This window comes from Trichosurus vulpecula, chromosome 7 (genome assembly GCF_011100635.1).
Source record: "Trichosurus vulpecula isolate mTriVul1 chromosome 7, mTriVul1.pri, whole genome shotgun sequence".
Classification (NCBI taxonomy): domain Eukaryota; kingdom Metazoa; phylum Chordata; class Mammalia; order Diprotodontia; family Phalangeridae; genus Trichosurus; species Trichosurus vulpecula.
The window spans coordinates 158,654,829-158,681,617 of record NC_050579.1 but is presented as its reverse complement, the minus strand read 5'-3'; the positions used below and the strand labels follow the sequence as shown (position 1 = coordinate 158,681,617).

General features: G+C 40.7%; 1 protein-coding gene across 2 annotated transcripts in view; it reads left to right on the top strand.

Moving 5' to 3' along the window:
- Positions 1 to 26,789, top strand: part of AFG1L (AFG1 like ATPase) — a 180,272-nt gene that overhangs the window by 148,487 nt on the left and 4,996 nt on the right. For both annotated transcript variants that reach the window (XM_036769186.1, XM_036769187.1), the window contains one exon: positions 25,544 to 25,684. In XM_036769186.1, coding sequence (XP_036625081.1) covers positions 25,544 to 25,684 — 141 coding nt within the window. The remainder of the gene's footprint in view (positions 1 to 25,543; positions 25,685 to 26,789) is intronic.

The following is a 26,789-nucleotide window of genomic DNA, read 5'->3' as shown; positions in this document are numbered from 1 at the left end:
AAGATCCTTAACATCTCATCCATGCTTTCATTCCATGCTTCATAGGAACATATGATAAAGTCTCTTGTTTTACCCTTAAGAACATGGGAGAGAGATGTGGGTTAAATAGTAAATGATCAGACTTAAAAAATGGTTATTAATGGCTCTATGTCAGCTTGGAGGGAGGTCTCTAAGAGGAATACCTTCAGGGAGCTTTGCTGGTATGACATGTTTTCAGTGACTTGGATAAAAGTGCAGATTACACACTTACCAGATTTGTAGATGAGAGATAGATAACACATCATATGACCAAGTCAGGAACCAGAAGGATCTTGACAGGATAGAATATTGGCCAAATCTAAGAAGATAAAACTTAAATAGTGATAATGCAAACTATTAAAGCTGAGTTCAAAAAAAATTTCACACGTGTGAGATAGGGGAGCTGTAGCTAGCTAACCAACTGTCCGTGTGAAAAAGATCTGGGGATTTTGTGGCCTGCAAGCTCATCTGAATCAAGTGTGATTAATGTTCTACCTAGCACCTAACTCAGTATCTTCTACATAGTAGGCACTTAATAAATATGTGTTGCATTTAAAGGAATAAATTACAGCTTTTTTTTTAATCAGTTGTATTCTAGTTTTTGCATCACCCCTGACTAAGACTGAGGGACTTTTCATCAGTTCTCTCTGGCCTCTTTGATTGATTGAATTTAAGAGATTGGTTGCATCAGGATTTACAAGCCATGTCCTAGGGTGTGTCAGATGAGAAGGATGAAAACTTAAGCTCTTAAGGATTCTGAAGATGTGATGAGTAAGTTGACCTTACCTGAATTTTCCTGGTTGAGAAGTATAACCTGCTAAAAACTACTCTTAACAGCTGCTAACCCAACTCACAAATGACTTTGCCAGGGCAGCTTGTCATCTTGTCTTCAAAGTAATGACAAGTGGCAGTCACATGTATTTGTAAGAAGTCTGAGCATCAGGTGACAAAAGTGGTCACCTTCCTTCTTAGCTTGATGGCATTCCAAGATTAATCACAGCTAATGATAATAGCTAACATTTACATAGTGCTCACTATGTGGAAGGCACGATGCTAGGCACCTTACAATTATTTGAATCCTCATAGCGACCCTGAGAGGAAGGTGCTATTATTATACTCGTTTTATAGATGACGAAATTCAGGGAAACAGAGAAAGTGACTTGCCCAGGGTCACACAACTAGTAAGTGAACTCAGAAGGATGAGCCTCCCTGACCCAAGTCGCAGTGCGCTCTCCAGTGTGTCACCTAGCTGAATGGGAATCCATCAGCCGTGTTTCCAAGGCTTCCGCTCAGTATCCAATCTTATTTTCTAAATGGTATGAACATCAGATTTTTAACTTTTTAAATCCCTGTGACACGGACACGTATTAAACAAAGTTCCCTTCGTTTGAGTGAATTTGAAGTGAAACTGATTGGGGCGACTTCCGTGCCCAGTGCATTATGACATTTACAGTGGATGTCAGTTTAGTGGAAAAATCAATAAACTGAGAATCAAGAGAGCTGGATTCTAGTTTTGGTGATGCCACCAATTAATTATATAACTTTGGTCAGGTCATTTAATTTATGTAGGCCTCAGTTTACTAATCTATAAAATGAACTATAACCTCCAACCTTCTAATTCTAAAATTGTTTGATTCTACATACATATGCATGTGTGTGTAGATATTTATATACAAGCATATATGCATATGCACACATACGTCTATCTACATGTATATATTACATATGTATGTATTATATGTATATGTATGTATACATAATTCTATGTTTGAGGGTCTGGACCTATGATTTCATCTGTGTGTGAAACTCCAGATGCAGAAGTTTAAGTCTCCAATTCCGATCAGCAACTGGTATAACTTACAGTCTTAGAGAAGTGCCTAGAACACTGCATGACATGACTTGCCCATGGTCAGTCACTTAGCTAATATGTGTCAAAGACAAGACTTGAACCCAAACCTTCCTGACTCCAAGGCCCTCTTCCTAGCCACTCCAACATGCTGCCTTGAGGGATTCTAGGTTTTGTATATGTTGCACACATACATACATAATACATAAATATACATGCACATGTAGAATATACCTACATACATTTATTTGTTTGTTATTTATAATATGTCAGCTGCTGATCAGAATTGGTTGATAGGAGTTTCTACATCTGGAGTTCCTCACACTGCTGAAATCATAGGTCAAAATTCACAAACATAATTACGTTCACACAGACATGCACACCCATGTTATCCGTTGAGAGTGACAGAGAAAGAGAAAAGGCAGAGAAATGTTGGTTTCTGTTATTTGGCTAAGTAGTCATGCCTATTAGTATATGAATGGCCTGAAGTCCCCCTATGTGCCTATAGTAATGAATGAGGATTCTAATTTCCAGCTGCCAGACACCAAAGGCAGCCTAAGAATCTTTTCAATCCTATAGTTTTCTAATAGAGGAATCAGTTTACAGTCACTGATTCATGGATGCTTCTGTGGGGTCCCTTAACATCTTTGGGAAGACAAGGCTATGGCTTTTCCTTATGGATCATATCCACCTAATCAACCAGAAGTTTCATGAAGACAGGAACAATGATGTTTTATGTAAAGTGTTTTTCTCCCCCAGTGCCAAACATAATTCTGTTTACTAGTGGGCACTTAATAAATATGTACTGAATTGAATTAAATTGAAATTGAAAGAGGGAACACATTGGGATTGTCAAGAACACCAGGTATTCTGAATTAGAGAAGATCAATCAACAAGCATTTATTAAGAACCTGATGTGTGCTAGGTACTGGGAATACAGTGAACAAACAAAGACAGTAATGAAATGTGAAAGAGAAACCACCTCAAGAGGACCGATGGCTAGCGAAGAATGTATTGATTCATAATGGGAAATGTTGCTGGCACCTGAACTGGTGGAAATCATTCGCATTACACAGGGCACCCCCTAACTTGTCAAGAAACTACTACATATATATATATATATATAGACACACACACACACACACATATATATATACATATATATGTATGTATATATGTTTATATGTGTATATATATATTTTACAATTGTTTCTTCATGTCCCTGAATGATTAAAAATGGTGACCAGATGGCTTCTAAGAAATTCCCTTTAAAAGATGGCTCAGATTAGAAACTTCAAGACTGCAATCAACTGGAATGGGGTAACCATTTCCCTGATGGAGTAAAGGTTGAATCTGAAGAGATAGTTTAAACACAGAGGAAACACCTGGCTGCCTCAGAAGCCTGGTGCTTCCTTCATGGTTCAAGTTCCCCTTGCAGGGCAAAAACTGATCACAGGATGTGAGGGGTCCCAGCCCGTCAGCCAGCCATGTTATAAAGTAACACTTGCTCGTGAGTTGGGGAAGAACGTGAGAAGAGTCAAGACCAGGAGAGGCTTCTGCTGCCAAAGCTGAGCATAGTGTGTTAGGTTAATTGAGGCCTAAGCATTTCCATGTGACCCAGACCCTTGCAGCCTCCAGCAGGCTTTTATAATGTATGTGGCACATAGTTATTACAAAACTTCAACTCCAACTTTTTAAATGTCTCCAGCCCCTTAGTTTAGTGAATAAGGAAACTTGGAAGTGAGTCTCATATACTAATAAATACAAAGCTGAAAGAGGCCTGAGCTGTGGCCCTACATCATGCACTGCTTTTTGGACATCAACTAGATGTCCCATAGGCATCTCAAACTCATCATGTCCAAAACAGACCTCATCATCTTTCCCCTAAAACTCACTCTTCTTCCAACCTTACCTATTTCTGTTGAAGGCACCACCATTTTTCCATTCTCCCAAGTTTGTAACTGAACTGTCAACCTTTATATCTCATTGTCATTCACCCCACATATGTAGTCCATTTTCAACTTCTGTCACTATGTCTCTAGTACATCTGACTTTTCTCTGTTTACACCAACACCCCCAGTTAGGAACTTATGATCTGTCATCTGACTATCTAATACATCCTCCAGATAGCCAGTTGTGGCAATTTTACTTTCCCGTTCATTAAATTACAGCAGCTCCCAATCGCCTCTAGGATAAGATATCAGCTTCTCTGCTTGACTTTTAAAGCCCTTCACAACATGCCCCCAACCTATCTTTCTAGGCTTCTGTACAGGACAGCACACACTACTCTCCTTTCTGTGCTCTACAGTCCAGCCGAGCTGGCCTTCTCTCTATTTGTCACACATAGGATTATCTCTCAACTCTAAGCCTCTGCATTGGCTGCCCCCCATGCTTGTAGGGCACCCCCTCTTCTTCCAGGGTGTAGCTCAAGCACCAGCTTCTATATGAAACCTTTCCTAATTCTTTCCTAACTGCCTTATGTTTATTCAATGTATATGTATATATAATTCATATATTATTATTTATCGATATTTCTACATATTGCCTCTTCCAGTAGAACGTAAGCTTCTTAAAGTAAGTATTGTCTTATTCTTTCTATGTCCCCACTGTATAACACGGTGCCTGGCAAATAGTAGACACAAGAAATACTTGTTAAGTAATTGATTAATTAAACCAGTGGTGGGATTCAGTTGGTTTGCACCAGTTCAGCAGAACCAGTACCTAACTTTAGATTGAGTTCTGGCAACCAGCTGTTAGTGGAGGCAGGGTCTGCACCTACCATGTCAGCAGTGGCGGCTGCACTTCGGCTCGGTTCCGTGGAGAACCAGTTGTTAATTTATTTGAATCCCACCAGGGAACTAAACCCAATCCTGCCTTAGAAAAGGAAGACCCAAATTCTCTGACTTCAAATTTAGGTCAAGTTTTTACTATGTGTCAGGTATTGAGATAAGTACTAGGGTCCAAAAAAAGACAAAAACACCATCCTTGCCTCCAAGGAGCCCACATTCTTAATGGGAGAGACAACATGCAAATGACTGTGGATGGCACCAGCAATAAGGGAAACTTGGAGAGGCCTCCTGTTAAAGTCTTGGAAGAAGCCATGACACAGAGACAAGGAGGGAAAGCATTCCAGATGTAGGGACAGCCAGTATGACAAGGCATGGAACACCATGTGGAGGCACTGTTGCTGGTTCACAGAGGACGTGATGGAAGGATTAAAGTATAAGACTGCTGGAAAGATAGGAAGAGGCTAGGTTATGAAGGGCTTTAGAATCCAAATAGACAATTTTATATTTGACTTTGGAGGGAATAGGGACACACCCCTCCCCCCACCCGCTCACCCCAGGAGTTTTTTGAGGAGTTGGGGAGGGGAAGGGATCTGGAGAGAAAGGTGACAGGATTATACCTGCACTTCAGGAAAATCATCCTGGCAGCTGAGTGGAGGATGGACTGGAGTGGGGAGAGGTAGGGAGACCTACCAGCAGGTTAGGGGAATAGCTGTCCCATCTCACATTTAGGAAATGTTAAAGTTCATAACAAATGAGAAAATAAGGTAGGGATAGCAACTAGACCTGTGATTTAGTCCTTCTACAAATTCAGGTCTCTGAAATTTATGGTCTTAGAGAGTTGCCAAGAACACTGAGAAATTAAGTGACTTGCCTGGGGTTAACAAACAACCTGTATATATCAAAGACAGAACTTGAACCTGGGTCTTCCTAACTTTGAAGACAGTTCAGAAAATATTAGTCAAATTATCTTTTTTTCCAAGAAGCAAAGAAACTTCCTTTTCCTGTCAATACCAGCATATCTGGCCAAAAGTCTTTTAGAAACAGAAAAAAGGAAATGCTTTCTTGCCTCTTATTCATTGAGCCATGATTGGTTAAAAAAAAATTTTTAAATGAGTGCACTTGTGGCCTTCTATAGTGTTTGGTTGGAGGTTTTCAGAACTTCCCAGTAGCCATGGCCTTTCTCAGCTAGCCTCATATCATCTGCTCCTCAAGATGTTGTGAAATTCACCTTGCTTCAAAATCCTATGCATCCGCCTGCCCTCACAATAATGGCTGTACTGCTTCTCATCATCAGAACAACTGACATACAGATAGGGCTTTACAATTTGTAAAGCATCAGCCATGCAAACAGGAGGATGACAAAAGTATTATTTTACTGATTAGAAAACAGGCTAAGAAAAATTAAATGGCTTGCCCACGGTCACATAGTTAGTTGGAGACTTGAAATGAATTCTTTCTGTTTGGAATTCCAGCCCCTTTCTCACAATTCTAAGACCTGATCTAAGATTTAGTACCTAGAATCTGACTTTGTTCCATTTCTATAAACTTCGATTTCTTCTGGCTCAAAAGGTTTATACTTTACCCATAGCTTTCTTCTCAACTACAGGTAGCAAATAGCGCCCTCTGCTGATCTTATTTTCAAGACAGTTAATAAATACAGTTTATGAAAGCTTATTATGATAGCTTTATTATTCAGACATTTATTTTAGGACCTGGACAGACTAAAGCGATGACTTATCACTTTATGGTTGATATCAGTATACATGCCATCTTCCCATACCAAAAAATGACTATAAGCAAAGGTAGAAAATAAAGTGTAACCAGTTTCAGTACAAGTATTTATCATACATTATAATTTATATTAATGAGCTAAAGACAGATCACAGCATCATTTTAGAAATATGAGTTCCACTTTTAAGCTTAGATGTGTTTGAAAATGCAGAAAAATCCCCTTTCCTTTGGGAAATACTGATTTTATGTGCAAAATGAACCAAATAAACATCAGAGATAATAATGGTGATGATGATGATCCCTCTAAGAAATTAAAGTATAATAAAAATTTACCTTTTTTAGTTTTCCCTAGTTTGTGGAACTCTTAATAAAGACTTCTGCTCAGTATCTAATTAATATCAAAATAGCTCCTTTGTAGAAAATAAGAAAAAGTTACACATTCTAGCACTTTGAGGAAAGGATTAATTGTGCATGTTTGTATATTATATATGTGTGTGTGTGTGTGTGTGTGTGTGTGTGTAAACAGTTAAGATGCTAGCTAAATCAATCATTTTTTAACTTACAAAATCCTAAAAGAAAAAAGTTAAATATGTATTGAACATTTGATGAAAATTCCTTCTTTGCATTTTGGGCTCTCAGATCTTTATTGTTTCCTTTTTCCCTCTGAGTGCATCCTTGAGTGTAAACTCTGTGAGGACAGGGACATGTCTTCATTTATTGGGCTTTATCTGTTTACTCAGATACCTTAACTTGGATATTTTTTAAAGACACAGATTGAAGGCAGAAACCGAGATTGGAAAGGGAGCATAAATATAACGTGTATCCCGATCCTTTTAAATAAGTGTCATGCATTCTGAAGCACAAAATGGACTGAGCCTGTCAAGGAAAACAAAGGGTAATGAAAAGAGATTTTTAGAGAAAAGAAGGAATATTTAAATCCTGCTCAGGTGGGAAAAATGATCAGATACACCAGAAAGAAGAAAGAGCTCGACTCTTTATTTTGCTTCTGTTTTCTCTGCCAAGAAGAATAACTTTTGAGCTGGAGAGAACAGAATGACCAATATAGATTTGAAACCCAAGGTAAGTAGGGAGGTAGTAAGAAGAAGGGAGAAAGGACCAAGCTGTCCTCGATGAGTTCGGATCACATCCCTAGGGACCAAAAGGACCGACAGTGATCTTAGAAGGCTCGTGGAGAGTGAAGATGCCATTGCTGTGCTGGAGAAGAGCAAGTGTTGTCACACTTTTCATAAAAGAGAAGAGAATAGAGTCTGCAAACTGGAGCCTGGGGAGTTGGACAGCAATTCCTTGGCAAAATTCTAGAACATATTATTACAGGAATAGTTAGTGAACATCTGGGAAAGGAAGCAGCAATCGCAAGGAGCCAGAATGACTTTGTAAAGACTAGCTCATGCCAGAAAAACATTTCCTTTTTATATAGGGCTATTAGAATCGTAGCTAAGGGGGATGCTATAGAGATAGCTTTCCTAGATTCAAGCAAAGGATCTGACATCTCCCATGCTGTTTTGTTGCAAAGATGGAGAGAGAGAGAGAGAGAGAGAGAGAGAGAGAGAGAGAGAGAGAGAGAGAGAGAGAGAGAGAGAGAAAGAGAGAGAGAGAGAGAGAGAGAAGGATGGGCTAGACAACAATACCTTTGGATTCACAGCTTGTTGAATGGTCAGAACCAAAAATGGCCATTAATAGTTTAGCACTGGTTTAGAAGGAGTTATCTAGCAAAGAGCTTCAGGAATCTGTGCTTGGCTCCTGTGCTCTTCATGTTTTAATCAACAACTTGTCTAGAGGCAGAGCTGATATGCTGATCAGTTTGTAAGTGGCACAAAGGTAGCAGAGAGACCGCACGTTAGATGATGGAATTAGGATCTGAACACATCTCAGCTGACTGAATAGTGGTCAAATAAGATGAAATCAAGCAGAGTTAAACCCGCAGACAGGTTTAAAAATCAACTTCACAAATGGGGAGGCTTGGCTAGATTGCACTTCATCTGAAAAAGAAAGATCTGGGGTGTTTAGTGGGCTGGAAGTTCAAGATCAGTCAAGAGTGTGGGATTTTGTTTGGTTTTAGGTGTTTAAAATTCCCTTGGTGGAAACATCCATTATCAATGTAGATTGACACCCTAACTTAGAGAGTTGTCTGGGGCACAGAGAGGTTAAGTATCTTGCCCAAAGTCACACAGCTGCCATTTTTTCCAAGGAAGGACTTAAATCTAGATCTTCCTGATTCCAAGGACAGGTCTCTATTATACCACACTGCCTCTCCCAACAGTGTGACAGCCGAGCCAAAGAGCTATCCTGATCTTAACCTGTAATATGAGGGGAAAAGTGCCCAAGACTGTGCTCTGCTTAAGTTCCATATCAAGGATTGTTTTAGTTGCCACAGCTCAGGAAGAAAGCTGACAAGCTGGATTGCATCGACAAGTGAGTGGCCAGGATGGTAAGGAGCCTTGAGATCGTGCCATATGAGAATCAGTTAAAGAAACTGGGAATGTTTAACCTGGAAAAGAGAATACTTAGCCAGAGATATAATCTGGGAAAGTGTCCACCTGTGCCTAGCACAGTGTCTGGCACATAATAGGGAATTAATAAATGCTCATTGGATTGAATTGAATGATGGCTATTTGAAGTATTTGAAAACTGTCACGTGGAAGAGATTAGACTTGTTCTGCCCCTCGCCCCACCCCCAATAGGCCAGAGCTAGATGCAGCAGGTGGAATGTGGGAAAAGGCAGATTTAGGCTTGATGTAAAGAAAGTTTTTCATGATTAGAATTCTCATATGAACTACCTGGCCAGTTCATGATTGGGATTTTTCAGACATAGGGTGGATAGCCACTTGTTTGGTTCGTCGTAAAGGAGGGGTTCTTGTTCAAGTACCAGGTACAGGTTGGACTAGATAGCCTCTGAGAGTGGTTCTGTGGTTCTTCCTGGAATGGCGCCACACACGGTCCCTGTTTAGGAATGTGTAACGGTGATGGTGATAAATTTTCTCTTTCAGCATATAACTCCACTGTTGCTTCTGTGGTCTTTCATTTTTCTTGAGCTTGGTCTTTTTGTGTTGCTAGCTTTCCCAAGATTTACTACCAGTGATGCTTTTGAGTTGAACTAGAAATGTTATTGAAAATGAGCCTCCCTCAGTGTCTTGTACATAACAGGCAGTGGATGTGATTTTACTTCAATTTGGTGAGGTTTGCATTTTAAGTATAAAATCTTTCAAGAGAAGATTATCAAATCAAAGGACAGACCGTTAGGCAAAACATTTCTTTAGGCTGTAGTGCCGTGACCATGTCAAGTTATTGGGTTGAATGAGAATGTATTGATATTACTGTTATCCCAGAGGTAGTTTTTAAAATTTATAATAAAAGCAAAATATAGTAAATTGGGATCTACCTCCGTAGTGGAGAACCCAAGCATGAACCAAAGACATTGTCATAACATAGGGAACCTATAGATTAGAAGGGGTGGGAAACCTGTGGCCTCAAGGCCTCATGTGGCTCTCTAGGTCCTCAAGTGCAGCCCTTTAACTGAATCCAAACTTCATAGAACAAATTCCCGTAATAAAAGGATTTGTTCTGTAGAACTTGGACTCAGTCAAAAGCCCGCTGCAATGGCAAGCAAAGTGGGACTTTTTGTTTTGCTCTTTTTTCTTTTTGGAGTTCTAGTTCTTCTCAGCACTAAGGTAATCAAGGGCCTTTGATTGAGACTTGCCTTTGATTGAATCAAGAGTCTTTGATGACCTGCTTAAGTCACAAGAAAGCCTAAGTCACATGAGTTTGGGTCACATGGTTGTGATGCCCTCTGACCCTGAAGAAGTATAAATATACTCTGAAGTTAGCATTTTGCTTTGGGGCTCACTCATTAGAGGAGTGTTTCTGTGATTTGGCCAGACGAGACACTGGGTAGCCGTTAAGGAGTCCCCCAGCTTTGAAAACCCAGATGTTGGTGCTTCTCTCTCTGGTAACTATGTTTGTATTGCTATGGACAGACAGCTAGAAGCCCTGTCTATATAATTTCTGCTTGTAATTTCCGTTTGTGTTTCCTCTGAAGTTCAGGGTGCTGACTTTTTCCCCTGAACTAAGTGAATGGTATATGTATGTTTAATTAAAGTGAGATTGTAAACCCCTTGAAGTTGCTTTCCTTAGAAAAGCAGATCAAAGAACCTGTGCTAGCAGCACTCCTGCTGCTAATAACTTTGTTGTTACAGCCATACCCAAGGACCTAGAAGGCCACAGATTCCCCACCCCTGGATTAGAGACAGGGAACTAAAAATTGGGAAAGATATTCCTGTTTGTCTGCAGTCTGTCATCTTTGTTTGACCCGTGAGTGGGGAGCTAGGACAGAGCAAAAAGGGAAGGCAGGATCAGAAAAAGAAAGACACTTAGTTAAAGATATGATAGCTTCACAAGTACTCTTGTAGGCCAGGCCAGAGCACTTAAGTCATAGCAGTGATTTTACCTCTGAAGGTGAAGCTAGCCAAGTAAAACCATTCTGGTAGAATTAGTTTCATGTATACCGGCTAGAAGAAGAAAAAATAGGGCAAAGAGAAAGAAGGTGAACTTCTAAGGGGATCAGAGAGTGGACCTTCCTAGATAAGGGCTTGCATGATGTACCAAAGCCTAAAGTATAAAGAAAATTAGCTTAAGCCTCATTTAGTTCCCTAATGTCTTTTTAACTTGGATTTAGGGGAGCAAAAGAAGCTTTCCTAAGCCATGGTATATGGATTAAGGGTAAAGTATCTCCCTTAAATGTTTGAATAACCAGGCATAAAGAGTGACCATTGATCAGTGAGCGATCGTTGTCATCTTGGAGTGGGGTACCCCAAGCCCTGTGACTTTGACTCTTTTCTTCTCTATATTTTTATCCAGAGAGATAACTAAGGTGTTGGGTGACAGAATAAGGATCCAAAAACATCTCAAATGGTCAGAAAAAATGAACTAAATCAAATGTTACAAAAGCTCATAAAAATAAATGAAAAGTGCTAAAATTGCATTAAAAAATCAGCTGCATATGTATGAGATTGGAAAGATATAGTAAGACAACAATTCGGATAAATTCATACATGTACACTCTTGAGATTTCCCAGAATTAGTTCATATGAAGAAGAACAGTGGGTATTAATGGCCTTGTCAACTCAATATCAGTCTTTATAATGTGGTAGCCAAAAATATTAATTTTATCTTGATTCGCCTTAATTTTATGCAATTGTAATTTCCAGAGTTAGGGAGATTAGAATCTCGCTTTACCCTGCCCTCTTTAGATTTTATCCAGGATATCTGTGTTCTGTTTTGTCTGCCACATTGTAGGAAAGTTATTGACAAGCTGGAGCCTATCCAGAGGAGAATGACCAGGGTGGTTAAGAGTCTCAAACCTATCTGAGAACTGGTTGAAGGAACTGGGAATTTTGAGAAGAGGAGATTCAACTGTTCACATATTTTAAAGGCTCTTCTACAGAAGAGGGATTCACTTGGTTCTGCTTGGCCCCATAGGCAGAATGTGGAGTCATGTGTGGGAAGTTGCAGATTTTAGCTGAATGTAAGGAAAAACTACTTAATGATGAAAACTATCCACAAGTAAAACCAGCTGTCTCATGACATTGTACATTTCCCATTGTTGGAGTGTTTATAGCAAAGGCTGGATTCGAGTGCAGGGTGGACCAGATTGCCATGAGGCCCTTTACAACTCTAAAATGATAGGATTCTATGATCTTATGATAAAGTTTAGTAACGTAAGGGGGAAGTGTTGCCTGGGACACCAGACTCCTCCTCTTCCTCTGAGAACTGAAAGTGCAGATTTTGGCAAGCTAGGACCCAATGGCATGGTTGGACAAATCCACAGTGAGTTCTAGAACTGAGCTAGAAGGGAGATAGACCCAAAAAAGGAGGGTGTGGGTGGGGGAGGGGTAACTAAGAGGAGTAGGCCCAGCCACCCTGAGTTAGCATTTAGGACAAGGAAAGCCTTGTCATTCATTGAACTTTTATCTTTCTATACACTGTTGTACCCCTCCCCTTCCATGTGCTGCACCCGTAGTGCCTGGTAGTAAACATCCCCCTTTTTAAAAACTTAAAAGGCAGGTATGCAGTTGTTAAAGAGAAGGAAAAAATACCAGGAGAAAACCTTGTTTGCTCTTCCCACTGCATGGGGTCTTAGAAGATTGTGAAACCAGGGCAGCTAGGTGGCACAGTGAGTAGAGCACCGGCCCTGGAGTCAGGAGGACCTGAATTCAAATCCATCCTCAGACACTTGACACTTGTACTAGCTTCGTGATCTTGGGCAAGTCACTTAATCCCAATTGCCCTGCCTTCCCCCCTCAAAAAAAAAAAAAGAGGATTGTGAAACAAATGATTGCATGGGAAACCCAGAAGAGGGGGCAAACTAACTAGATCTTAGGCTTTGTTGGTAAATTGGGATGCTGAAGGAAGTTGCTTTCCCAGTCCAGGCCTCTTCATAGGGAAGTATACTACAAGGCAGTCCAGTGCACAGTGCGGGGAGATCTGAGAGGGGTCGAAAGGCCTGCCTATCTGCTCTCCTGGTCCACAGTCTTGTTTATGAAGAGTATCACATCCAGAGAGCCTGTCAAAATGTAAATCTTGTGCCTTAGGGAGGTAATGCATTAGCAGCTGTCATCGTATTCAGTAACAACTGTTTTTACTATTTGTAATGGGCAAAGCACCATCCTAGACACCGCGGAGGGTGATGAATGAGGTAGTACTAATGATAATAGCAATAATAAAATCACTAGCATTTACACAGAGCCAACCATGTGCCAGGCGCTGTCCTAGGTACTTTACCAACAACCCTGGGAGGCAGGAGCTATCATTATCTCCACTGGATGGTTGAGGAAACTCAGGCAAATGGAGGTTAGTGATTTGCCCAGGGTCACATGGCTGGTAAGTGTCTGAGGCTGGATTTGAACTCGGGTCTTCCTGACTCTAGTCCGAGTACTCTATCCACACTATGCCACCTCGCTGCCCCAGACAAAGTCAAAAGGCCATAGATGAGTTTATAAGAGAGCAGTTGGGTACAGGGCTGTTGACTCTTGAGAGGTAGGGATCACAGATTTAGAGCTAGAAGGGAACTTAGATGTCATCCAGGCAACCCTCTCATTTTACAGGTGAGAAAATGGACCTGGACAGGTTAAATGATTTGCACAGGGTCACATGGCTAGGTCGTATCCAAACCTGAGTCTTCCCGAGTCCAAGTCCAGTGTCCCATCCACTCACTATGCCCTGCTGCCCCTCACGGTTAGTAATCTGAATGAAATGATTTCTTCTACATGTTAACAATTCCAGAATATTGAAATTCTTATCCCGCCTCACCATACAATGAGTAATCTGTACTGTATTGCTAAATGCCTGGCTCTACAAATACCCGAATTTTGGTGCTTTGTGTATGAAACGTTTTTTATTCATTAACCTAGAACCTACAAACCCTTTCCAATTAATAGAGTCTTTTCACTTTATTTCTAAAGGACAGGTTTATCTTAACTTCCACAAAGCATTTTTTTGTCTGCTAAAAGCTACTTCTCTTTAAGATAGGACGTATTGTCATTGCTATGTAAACAAAGCAAGATGCTGTGTACTCTTGTTAAATGAAGAGCTATCAGTGAATCACTCCAAGAAACCTATAATGGAAACAGAAAAAGGGTAACCTTAGAATAGGATCACCTACAGTAAGCTGGAGATAATAAGCATCCTACTTGAGCTGAGATGATAGTGGCCCAACATGCATTAACCAGACAGAGGAACAAAAACGAGTGAAGTTGACAGCTCTGTCCCCAAAGCTGAAGTAGATTAACGGGCTTGTTGCAAGGCCAGAGGTAGCCCCACGTTCTTGCTAATGCATTTCACATTAGTGTGGCATTGAAAAAAATCCTGACTCCTGGCATCCTAGACATAATGACAGCAATCTACAGCTGCCCCACTTCACACTGTACTTTCAGGTCCATTCAGGAGCAAGAAGGCAAAAAAGGAATTGCTTTCTTGGCAATTTTTTTTTTTTAGAAATAAATGATGCTACATTCAGATCTGCTATATACTATTGGTAATTAAGGATAACAAATGCTCTTTGCAGGCTCATTAGAGTTTTAAAGTTCTTTAAGTTTTAATCAGATTTCTGTAGAAACAAAAAGAGATTGAAACAATAGCAGAGAATGCACAAACCATCAAATAAGTGGATTGTAATTGTACCTGTTTAGAAAATTATTCAGATAACCAGCTACATCAAAGACTATTAAACTTTTTAATTGCTCAGGTAGGAGGATGAGGACTGTCATCATTATCATAAGAAAAATCTGCATCAGATAATACTATTTGAATTTTGAGATAGAATAACACACTCAAGGATACCACTAACTGAAGTGCCATTTAGTACTCAGAAAATCATCAAATACCTTAATTATTCATAGGACAGAATTGTGAATTCACAGTATTAATTATAGCTTCAGAAAGTGCCTTGTACTATGGTGTGATTATATAATAAGATCAACTAGTGCATAATAAAAGTATGCATGCCTTTGATTTTATAATGGTAAAGTACAGACAAGTAGCGGGCTGTGTCCTCTCCATGTTTTGCGCAGTCCTCCATAACCCTTAGTAAAGTGAGTGTTAAGCATTCAGTGCCTATTCCGTGAACATCGATTGATTTTTGAAGAGGGTTTGATGGCTCTGTATCTTGAAACAAGTTGAGGTAGTATCTGTATAGGTTGAGTCTATTCATAAGTTGAATAGACTCTGTCCCCTCAAGCACTTTACAGCTAGACATGTATATTGGACCTTTGAACGCATTTATTAAGCACTTCCTACATGCAAAGCACTATGCTAAGCTCCAGAGATTCAAATAGAAAAGGAAGACAATCCTCACTCTCAAAAAGCTCCCATTCTAATGGGGGAGACAACACACATAAAAAGGTTTCAGCTGCAAATCCTATGGGAAAGTTGCACGGTCCTTAGGGCACAGCTGCAAAGTAGATGTTCATGCTTCTTTAATGTCATTTCCACTGATGAAATCACATCAGTTTCTTATGTCGAACCATTTGTCAGTGCCAAGAAATCTGATGGCAATCACTTTCCTTTCTGGGTCTTCAGTAGGAATAGCTATAGCACCTGCAGGAGAACTTACCAGGCTACATCTCCGTAAGTGTTGCTTCCCGAGATGATGTCTAAGGGCAGTGGGCTGGAAGCAATAGTATTCCCAAAGCTCTTGAGCTCGGGGTCCTGGGCTGTCTCCATCAGAATCTGAGCGGAGAGGATGGTGAAAGACAGTAGTGGTGGTTTGACTTGCCCGCCACAATCTGCTCCCTGTCTCTCCTCGGGGTGCCTTGTTACATCTGGGAGGGCTTGTGTTCCTTGTGTGTTTCACAAACAGCCCACTGCATGCTCTTCTGAGCTTTGATCCAAATGACTAGGTCTTGTCAAACTTGTTTCTCCCTGTCTTTCTGTTTTCCATTACTAATAGTGTTTAATGATCATTTGTATTGTAGTTGGAAGAAGCAAGTTTACTTATCTGGCAGAAAACCATTAGTGGTGATGGCAAATGGCTTCCAGAAGTATTATCAAGATTCAGATAGATCCCTACTAGGTCCTGAAGAAGCTAGGTAATCCATTTCCTAGGCCTCTGTCAGTGGGGAGCATCTCCCTTTCCTTTCTAAAGTCAGTATTAAGAGTACATTTTTCTCAGAATATTCTGCTACTTTGGACAGGTTGTCCTGTTCCAAGCTGATCTAAATTAGGCTGTAGAGAACTATTCTTAGCATTGAGTAGGAAAGTGGTCCAGAAAGTCATAAATAGAGAGAAGCCTTGGATATTGTCAGGCTAGGTGTTAGAATGATCCTCATGGAGTTTGAACTGTAGGAAGCCTCAGATTGTCACTTCAGCTTTCTCTCTTTATTTTTATGCTACAGAACCCTTCTTTCTTTTCATCTTGATCATCTTTTTAAACAGTTAATATTACCTATCCACTACACCTGAGGTGCTGTGCTGTACAAAGCCGCTACAGCTTCTACAGGACGAGTTTCAACGAGGAGGAGGAGCCCGCTGCCTCCTGAGGCAGCCATCCCACTTTTGGACGGCCCTGATTGTTAAGAAGCTCTCCATCACATCGAGCCTAATCGGTGGATCAGCTCCACAGCTCCCACTGAATTCTACCTTTCTCCCACTTGTAGCCATTGCTCCTGATTTTACCCCTTAAAGCTACCCATGGGTGATACGGGCTGTCCTTGAAAGTGGTGGGTTCCCCTTCGCTGGAGCTCTATAGGCAAAAGATGGATGACCATTTATCAGGTGGATAAAGAGGGACTAGATGGCCTCTGAGGACCCTTCCAACTCTAAGAATCTGTGATTTATTCCTATTAAATTCATCTCAGCCCAGCTCTAGGGGTTGGGCCCAGACTAGATTCAGCCACTTGTTCTTGTGCCGCAGAGAGACACCCTACCCCAAAGATGCTCTGCCCTTTCACAGCCGAGATCTCAGGTACATCCTATTTACCTCCTCAGCTGTGAGACTCTTTTTTAATCCCTTTTATGACATAGCTGCTCAGCCCCTAATATCCCTCGTTCTACCTGGGAGGAGGAAGGAGGCTGGCCGCTCCTGGGACTCTATGAGCTCCTTAAGAGCGGGGGTTGCTTTTGCTTTTCTTTGTTTCCCCGGAGCTTAGCGCAGACCCTGGCACACAGTAAGTACTTAATAAATGCTTGTTGACCAACCTATTCCCTCCCCTGAGCTGGGGAGGGAGATGGGAAGGTGGCCGGGTGGTTATTACATTGTATTTGCCTATCTGCGTCGGGTTTGGGGGTGGTAAGTGTAAAGGCTGTCCCGGCAGAAAGAGTTGTGGGGAACCCCTTAAGCTGCCAAATGCTGGGGGAGAAAAGGTTCTTGGGTGTTGGATATTGCTGTAGCACAAAGTCTAGCCTGTCAGGATTGTGCGCTACAAATAGGATACAGACAGATACACCGAAGGAGCGTATGCCACAAATCCTGACGTTGTTCCCAAGAGGCAGCGGGAGTAGGGGTGGCCAGCATTTAGCACTGTGCGTATACTCAAACAGGGGGAATGCGTCCTAAGGTCCAGACAACTCTAGCCACATTGCCCAGTCACGCCTATGACACCTCACCTGGTCCCACCCTCATCCTGTCCTCAAACATAATCTCTCCAAAGTACAGAATCTTATCTAGAAAGTTTCTTAAAATGGGCCAGCCCCATTAGCTTTCTTTTCTTCTCTTCACTACCCTGACCATGATAGCCTTAGAACAAAACCCTGATGCATTCATCCTAGGCTGCTTCACCCAGAATGTCCCACTACACAATCGTAGCTGGCATTTATGATCCGCATCACGGTTTACAAAGGGCTGTACATACATTATCTCCTTTGATCCCCACCACCACCCTGTAAGGTGAAGGTTTTTGGCATTAGGATCCCCATTTTACAGGTGAGGAGAGAGGGCACCCAGCCAGTAAATGTTCAGGCAGCCCTACGTCTCTCTAGATGTGCAGCAATCTTTCTCCAGTAAGAACCCTGGACCCTGACACATTAGAGGTAATGCAGATGAGACATAGGTGATAAGAGGCAATATGTGTGTGTGTGTGTGTGTGTGTGTATGTGTGTGTGTGTGTGTACTTTTTAAGTTTGTTTTGATTTTTGAAGATTCTTCTTGTTTCACGTTTGACTGGAGAAAGAGGTTGAGTTTAGAGAATAAAATGAAGGTTCATTGAGGGAAGGACCCTGGGTTTATTCATCTTTATAGCTCCCCAGCTTAGTGCCCCTCCACATAAGAATTTCTTGCTTATGATATAGAGTCATATATTGAGTGAATGAATGAGACGAAAGGTTTGTCACTTAAGAGGAAAATGAACTGATGTTGAGTGAAAATAAACTCAGAGGAGAGTCCTGCTTCCCCAGCTGTGCTCTGTTCATCTGAGGGTCGCTATCTTGGCATATATCTGTGTGTGTATGTGTGTGCCAGCACCCTCCCCACTGGTGGAACAGAACGAAGGTGGTTCAGAGGGCTCTGGAGACAACTCTTTTCATCTCATGTGGTTGACTGCATGAAGAGACAGGGACAGGGTAAGCAGGGGCAGCCTGCTACTAGGCTGGTACCTGGCCACAGGAAGGAGGCAGCTCCCTTTTTAGCTCCGTCTTCCAAATACACAGACATAGTGGGCAGGTTGGGCAGGCTGCTGATGAGACATTTGTTGATGATCAGTTAAATTAAACCATTCCCTTCCTTTCCCACTTCCTATCCAATATCTGGGGAAAGAAGAATTATTTAATATATTTAGCAAATGAAAAATGTTATCTCTAATACTTCACTTGGGAATTTTTAGTCTCAGCCCTAAAAAGGATGCTTGAGGGCCAGAAGCAAGTGTTATTGCTTGGACTTATTTTTTTTTTCTCAAAAGGAGTTGGCTTAATAGATTTAATCCCTCTATTTGGGTATATGCTTAAAGAAAGTAAAATTTCATTTCTATATTTCCTAAATTAGGCTTTTTCCTCCAGAAATATTCTCTGCTCTAAAGACTGTTGTTAAAAAAAAATAGAAGAAAAAATGCCCCACATTTATTTAATGAAGTATTAGGAACATAGGGCAGAGTAACATCAGCTAATATAATGACAAATGCAGACCTTATTTAAAATATATAATTTGCTAAAGTAGCTGAGCAAGCAAAAATCTGTTGTTTTTTTTTTTAGTTGCCCTTAGCACTTCAGTTTCATTCCTACTAATAATTTTCCCCAGGCATACAGATATGTGGATAATTTTTTTTTAAAACCCAAAGCATATATACATGCATAGAGAGTATGCTTAATTATTCCTAACTGCATACCTAAAATTAAGTTTTGTATTTTTATATATCTGCTAGTTTGTAGTGGATAAGAGAAACAAAAAATCTTGAGTATGCTACTGAAATTGAGTGCTCTTACGGTGTTACCTATAACATTGTCAAAGCATGGAAGTACTATCTTTTGCTTTTTCTATAGAAAACTAACACTACTGACCTACCATTAGGAAGGCATTTGGTTTTACCAGTAGTGGAGATGGATTTGCATCCATCCTTTTGTGCAAGGTCAGCATTTGCAAAATGGCTTGCAGGTATTAAGTGATAGGCCATGTCCATGGAACAGTAATGGAAATTCTTAGTGAAAATAGAGCTAAGAACCTTTGCCACATTAAGACTATAATGGAATCAACTGAGTTAATTAGCCACAAACCTGGCAACAGTGTCTTCTTTAAACTGCATAGGACCACACAGAGTCAAAATAACCTCTTTACTGGTAGGTCTTTGTAATAAAGCCTTCTACAGAAGGCTCATGTCTGGTAAGAAGAGTCATGGAGAATGGAGTGAAGATCTTCATGACTCAAACTTCCGAACAGCAAAGAGAGATGAGGAGGCTTTTTCTCTATTGCACCAGAGAGTTCAGAATGTTGGCTTGTGTTCTGGAACTAGAAAACCCAACAGAAGCCCTGCCCACCCCTCATTCCATTCCCTCCCATCTCCCACCCCCAGGATCTCCAGGATAGAACAGCTCATTATTGGTGGAGGGCCTCCATCTTGGTTCTCATGTTTTGTTCTGATCTACTGAAGGAAAAAAGTGGCAGAACTAGCTCAAGCTGAGATTGCAGAGCAGGTGGTTTAAAATATATAATTTGCTATTTATAGCAGCTCTTTTTGTGGTAGCAAAGAATTGGAATTCAAGGGGAAGCCCATCAATTGGGGAATGGCTAAACAAGTTGTGATATATGAATGTAATGGAACACTATTGTACTATAAGAAATGAGGAGCAGATGGACTTCATAATAACCTGGAAAGACTTACATGATCTGATGCTGAGTGAGAGGAGCAGAACCAGGAGAACATTGTACACAACCACAGACGTACTGATTCTGTGATGACTAACTTTGATAGACTTGACTCTTCTCAGCAATACAAGGCTCAAAGACAACTCCAAAGGTCTCATGATGGAGAGAGCTGTCTACAACCAGAGAAAGAACTATGGAGTCCGAATGCAGATTGAGGCAAACTATTTGCTCTCCTTTTTTTTTTTTCTCTTTTGCTTTTGTTTTGTTTTTTGGTTTTGTTTCTTCTTTCTCATGATTCATTCCATTGGTCATAATTCTTCTTTGCAACTTGACTGTTATGTAAATAAGTTTAATGCGAAGTTATATGTAGAATCTATATCAGATTCCATGCCATCTTGGGGGAGAGAGGGGAGGGGAGGGAGGGGAAGAAAATTTGGAACTCAAAAACTTGTGAAACTGAATGCTGTAAACTAAAAATAGTAAATCTAATTAAAATACAAACTATATATATGTACATTATATATATATAATTTGCTAAAGTAGCTGAGCAAGCAAAAATCTGATTTTTTTTTAGTTGCCCTTAGCACTCCAGTTTTATTTGTACTAATGATTCTCTGGAAGGACTTTAGAGTCCTTCCCTCCCTTTCTTTTCCTCTTCCTCCTGTGCCCCAGGAATATAAGGCCCTATGGCCATCCAAAGCCCTCTACTATTGCATCTAATCTAGACTCCCTCCTCCCTAAGAGACACTCCTCAGCTTCCAAAATTAGCTTTCTTACTTCTCCTTTTCTGCTCTCTCTACTCCTCTATCCGTTGATAATTAATAACCTTTGGCCTCTTGGACCTCGCAGTAGCATTTTGCTTACATCTCTCATACACTGATTTTGCATTTTTAGTTTTATATGTGTGGGTATATATATGTATATATATATATATGTGTATATGTATATGTATACGTGTATATATGTCTATACATCCATACATATTTAAATATATACATGCATATGTGTGTATGCATATACATATATGCACATACACATGCATATGTATATAAAAACAAACATCTCCCTAGCAGACAAAATGTTCCTTAAAGGGCAAGGACTATGTCTTATGCATTTTATATCTTCCCTTGCACCTAGTATCTAATGCATTAGTTGCTTGGTTGATATTTTTTAATTGAATTAATTTGTGTAATTGCAGAAGCTGAGAGTGGCAAGCAACCTTGGAGGCCATTCTAGTCCACCCTGTACCTAAACAGAAATCCCCCTTCACCATCTCCATCAAGCCTCTATTTGAAGATGTCTAGTGAAAGGGAAAGCACTTCCTCCCAAAACAGACCCTTCCTCTTTTGGATAGCTCATTTGTGAGGAGGTTTTTCCTTACAGAGAGCAGAAATCTGTTTGAGCACCTCCTACCAAGTGCTGAAGTGCTGCTGTCCGGGGCCAAATGTAGCAAGTCTGATACTTCTTTCATATAACAGCCCTTCAAATACCAGAACACAGCTGTCCTGTCTCCCCTAAGCCTTTTTCTCCATGCTAAACATCCCAGTACTTTCAGCCATTCTTCATGAAGTGTGGTCTCCAGTCATCTCACCATTCTGTTTCATCTCCTTCAGTCACTTTCCAGGAGAGAAGGATGTTCATTCTGAAAAGAGAGTGGCCAGAACTGAACACAGTTCTCTAGATGTGTGCTAGGCAGGGCAAGTGTGCAAAGGAGCAGGATCCATCACAAAATAAATACCTATATGTAATACAGGAAGGAAATTTCTGGAATTAAAATTTATGCATTTATAAAAATTAATATGAAAGGAAAATCAACCTTTCTATTCCTCTCTGATTATTGTACTCTGGGCAGCTATTTACCTTGCCTACCCTTAGTTCCAGCTGTGACTCAAGATACAGCTTTAGTATTGCTGATCTCAGCTAGGACCTAAGAAAGTAGTCTGATTGAATTGATTTCTACTAAGATGTAAATGACTGAAAACTTCTTTCTAATGGTCTCCAGAATATTTATAATTAAAGAGGTTCCTGTTTAGCTAGATGTCTTCAAATTTCAAATAATCTGACAGAAATACTTTGGGATGAGGGGAGAGGATTGGAAGGACTTCTCCAGCTGTTCTGCATTGATCTGATTCCAATTCCTGTGGAATGAGCCTCCATCCCTATCTCTTGTGTTCTTCTTAGGCTTGAGTTAAGACTACTGGATGACCTTGGTCAAGGTCAAACCCTGGATGAGCCCCATCTCACCATGTGGCCTGTCTCTTCGTAGCTGGAGTGGGATGGAAGGACCAAGGCTGTCTGCTCTAAGGACATGTGCTTGTTCTTTGTGGCTTGTTGCTCATGTAGCGTGGTTACTCTCTAAGAATTAAGGTCATCTGCTGACAACTTTAAAAAATAAAGGGAACATTGCCTGGCACTGAATAACCTGGTCAGAGCTTATCTGGAATATGGTGCCACATTTTAGGAAGAATATTGACAAGCCCATAGGACCACAGACTCAGATTTAGAGCTGGAAAGGACCTTTCAAGCCAATCTTCTCTTTGCCCAGGGTTACACAGTTAGTAATTGTCTGAAGAAGACTGAAATTTAGGTCAGTCTCATTCCAGGTGGGACGCTCTGTTATTGCCCCTCTTTTTACAGCAGAATAAACTGGGGTGGGGGTGTTAAGTGACTTGTCGAAGGTAATCGCAGAAGTGAGATCTGAACTAGGTCCTCTGGCTCCAGATCCAGTACACCTTGAACTGTGAGAACTCTTGACCAACTGTACACAAGAATTAGCCAAAGGAAGTAAGAATGGAGAAGAACCGAGGGAGGCAAATGATGACTGTCTTCAGGTATTTGAAGGGCTTTCGTGGAGTAAGACTTGTTCAGCTTGGCCTTAAAGGACAGTACTAAAAACAATGGGTGGGAATTCCAAAAGGGAAGGTTTCAGCTACATGTCAGGTCCATTAGAACAGTACAGACGTAGAATGGAGATATCTATCAGTTAGAGGATAGCCACCTGTCAGGGGAATTCTAGAGCAGATTCTTGTTCCAGGATGGGTTAGAGTAAATGATCTCTGAGGTATCTTCTGACTATGGTTTCCTCTAGAACTTGGGCAGATATGTAGGATACACAGGATACATTCTGTAGGATAGGGCTAAAATTAATTATTTCAAGGACAAGCTCTTAGCTTGTAGGTAGCACTTTTTCATTTTTTATATCAATTTCACTGATATTTTTTCTTCTTATACCCCCTACATTTTCTAATTTACCAGTCTGCCAACCCCTTCCAGAATGCAATGCCTTATAACAGAATTTTAAAAAGGAAGAAAAAAAAAACAGGTCAGCAAAACTAACCCAATATAAAGAGCAGCTCGGTGATACAGTGGATAGAGTACCAAGCTTAGAGTCAGGAAGACTCGTCTCCCTGTGTTCAAATCAGGCCTCAGATACTTATTAGCTGTGTGACTCTGAGCAAGTCACATAACTTGTTTGCCTCAGTTTCCTCATCTGTCAAATGAACTGAAGAAGGAGATAGCAAACTACTCCAGCATTTCTGCCAGGAAAACCCCAAAAAGGGGCATGAAACAGTAGGAGAATGTATTCCATGTTTCATACTCATGGGCCCCTACCTCCGATAAAAAGTGTATGAAGAGAGAACCTTTGGTTTTAAGTAACTTAAGTGCCTTAACTCTTTAGATGAGAGTGAAACAGCTGAGGCTTTGCCTCTGGGTACAAGTGTGGTGTGGGAGAGGATGGAGCATCACGTCTTCCCCTCTTCTGAAGCACTACCTTGAAAGGGTCCTGCCTCCCTCCTGGGGTCTTTCTCCTCTCACTAACACACTCCCCAGCTGCCACTCCCAGGGATCAGGAGCTCAGGGGTCTTCAGGCATGCTCTACAAGCTGAAATTAGAGTCAGTGGGATGAACTGTATCCTTTCCTGGCAGGATTGTACTGTCATTAACTAGCTTCTCCTCCCCCTCCCCCACCCTTGCCAATCCAGCTGAATTTGCCTTCAGCTCTAGAATTTCTACTTCTAGCCTATATTAAAAGGTCACAAGCTGCTTTGGTCACTGAAATCCTCTAGCATTTCTCATAGAGGTTGATCATTTACCACAATTTATTTAGATAATTACTATAAATATTTGCTTGTTGCTTTTATCCTGAAACATCTTCTTTTCCTTTTCAAAATTATGCAGTGATGCTGGATGGGACATTAAATAATAATCGTTATATTTAACTTGAAGTGGTAACTGAAATTTAGTTGTAGGAAGAAATTCAAAAGAATAAGTTTAAGTTCAGTCAAATTTAAGTATTGGATAATGTGAATGATAAATAAAAAGTTACTAAGCAGGGTCTTTGTGTTCTTCACTGTTAGCGGAGTGGCCCTGGTGAATGATGGGGGCGGGGGGGGTTCTCATTAGAGACACTCCACCACTCCCTACCATATTTCTCTTTTTCCCTTTCTTTCACTATTAAGACAATGTAATAATATGTTGTGAATATATGTAGAGGGCCAGCTCTGAGAAAGTCCATTCTGGAATAAGATACGGACCAGAGGCCTGTTCTTGCCCTTGGGCTGATAACTCGGCACATGGGCTCTCCATCCCCCACCTCGGCATACACATGCTGCTCAGTGTGAAGGCTCTTCAAGCCTCCTTGGTATACACATGCTCTCTCCAAAACCCCCACAGCACACACATGCTAAATACCACCTGTGGGCTATTAACACAATATTGTTTATAGCCGTAAGGGGAACAAAGGCACGAGGAAGTCATGCATTACCCAAGTGTTTGTTGATTCTGCTTTCTTAAAAGGTGTATAAGCCCTGTCTCTCAGATTAATAAATGGAGCTGTTCTTTACTCTCTCACCTGGCCCGTGTTTTGTGTTTTTCTTTTCACTCTCCCGGCATTCGGCTATCTCCAGCCATTTCAACACCACAGCCTCTGGTGGCAAATGTATTTTTAATTAAGAATCTGATCAGGTCTTAAATTTAGATGAGTGTATCCTACCATTGGAAATGCTGACCCAGTTAGACCTCCTTAATGCTGTAACTGCCATCCTAGCATTATAGGAGTCGGCGATGTTTTCCAATTCATTTTTAGTCCCTGACCAACCTGATTGAATTGCCTAGAATTAAAACAGGCAATGTAGGCAAACAGGCATATAACTTTCTAGATCAGTGTTACTTTACATAACAAGCTTTGCATTTTAAAGCTGTTAAAAACCTTAACTGTAGAGACACGAATGAAAAAGAGAAAAATAATGTGCTTTTTAAATGACTTTCTCTCATTCACCAGTTTCCAAAGAAAGTAACAGTTATGTTCACTTGATTTATTTTAATTTTTAAAATGTTTAATTTTTTTTTAAATTGCAGCCTCTTGGAGCCAGTGACTATTTGGAACTATCAAAGAATTATGATACAGTTTTTTTACGAAACATACCTCAACTTACACTGGCCAAAAGGACCCAGGCGCGAAGATTCATAACTCTTATTGACACCTTTTATGAATTTAAGGTGAGCAAAAAGCAAATTTTCTCTCTCAACTTAGAATGTTAAAACTCAAGTACTTAAGTCCCATTACAAACCTCTTTAATGTGCCAGCCATTCAATGATCTTGCCAGCCAGCCTACGTGCCCTGTGTAAATAAGGATAGATAGTACAGCCATCTCACTAGTAACCCGACAACCTCAATCTTCCTGACCATATAGTAGCATCCTATCTTCTGTATCATTGATTCAGTTCAACAAAGATTCAGCTCAACAAATATATTCTTTTATCCACAGATTTATAGATAAGCCTAAATTTTCCTTAGCACAGACTGGATCCTCAGTCTCTGGTGGAATACAATGCCATGAACACATTTGTAGAGTCCTAGTGAACTGATTTGTGGCATTCCATGTAGTAATATATCTTTTTCAGGTTTCAAACAAGCAGAAGGCTAAAAGACTGATTACAACCCACAACTGTTTAACCAGTGCTCTGATGCCTCTCTGAGGCTTCAGCACGGAAGTTAAGCACAAATTTGAAGGGTTTTTAACCCACGTGTAGAGGCTAGCCTTCAACAACTGAGAGAGGGACGTAGCAGCCATCAGTAGCCCGAGGGGTCCCCCTGTGTGCCACCCAGTGAGAAGTACTTAAAAGACTCCTTCGAGATGGAGAAAAGAAAAGGGATGTTGAAAGTATGACAGAAGAGAAAGCAAACCCCTAAGGCAGAGGTAGGGGTTCTTAACATGGGAAATTTGTCTTTTGAACAACTGTTATTTCAATATAATTGATTTCCTCTGTAGTCCTGCACACTTTATGCATTTAAAGCCTTATTCTGAGACAGGTGCCAAAAGGGTCTGTAACACAAGAAAGGTTAAGAATCCCTGCCCTAAGGAAAGATCCAAGGGGGCAGAGTTGTAACCATAGGGAAGAATGGAGTAGAGAGTAAGAGGAAGTATGCCCTTCGGAGGTATCTATTTCCTTTGCTAGACTTAATGAAAAGGGAAAGCCTCCTGATATGCCTGTAGGCCTTGAACTCTGAAAGTCTGGTTGTCCAGGCATTGGCATGACTGTGGCCAGCCAGCCTCTGGGGTTTGTTGTTCCTAATCATTTCCCAGGCTTTATCGTTAGGAAT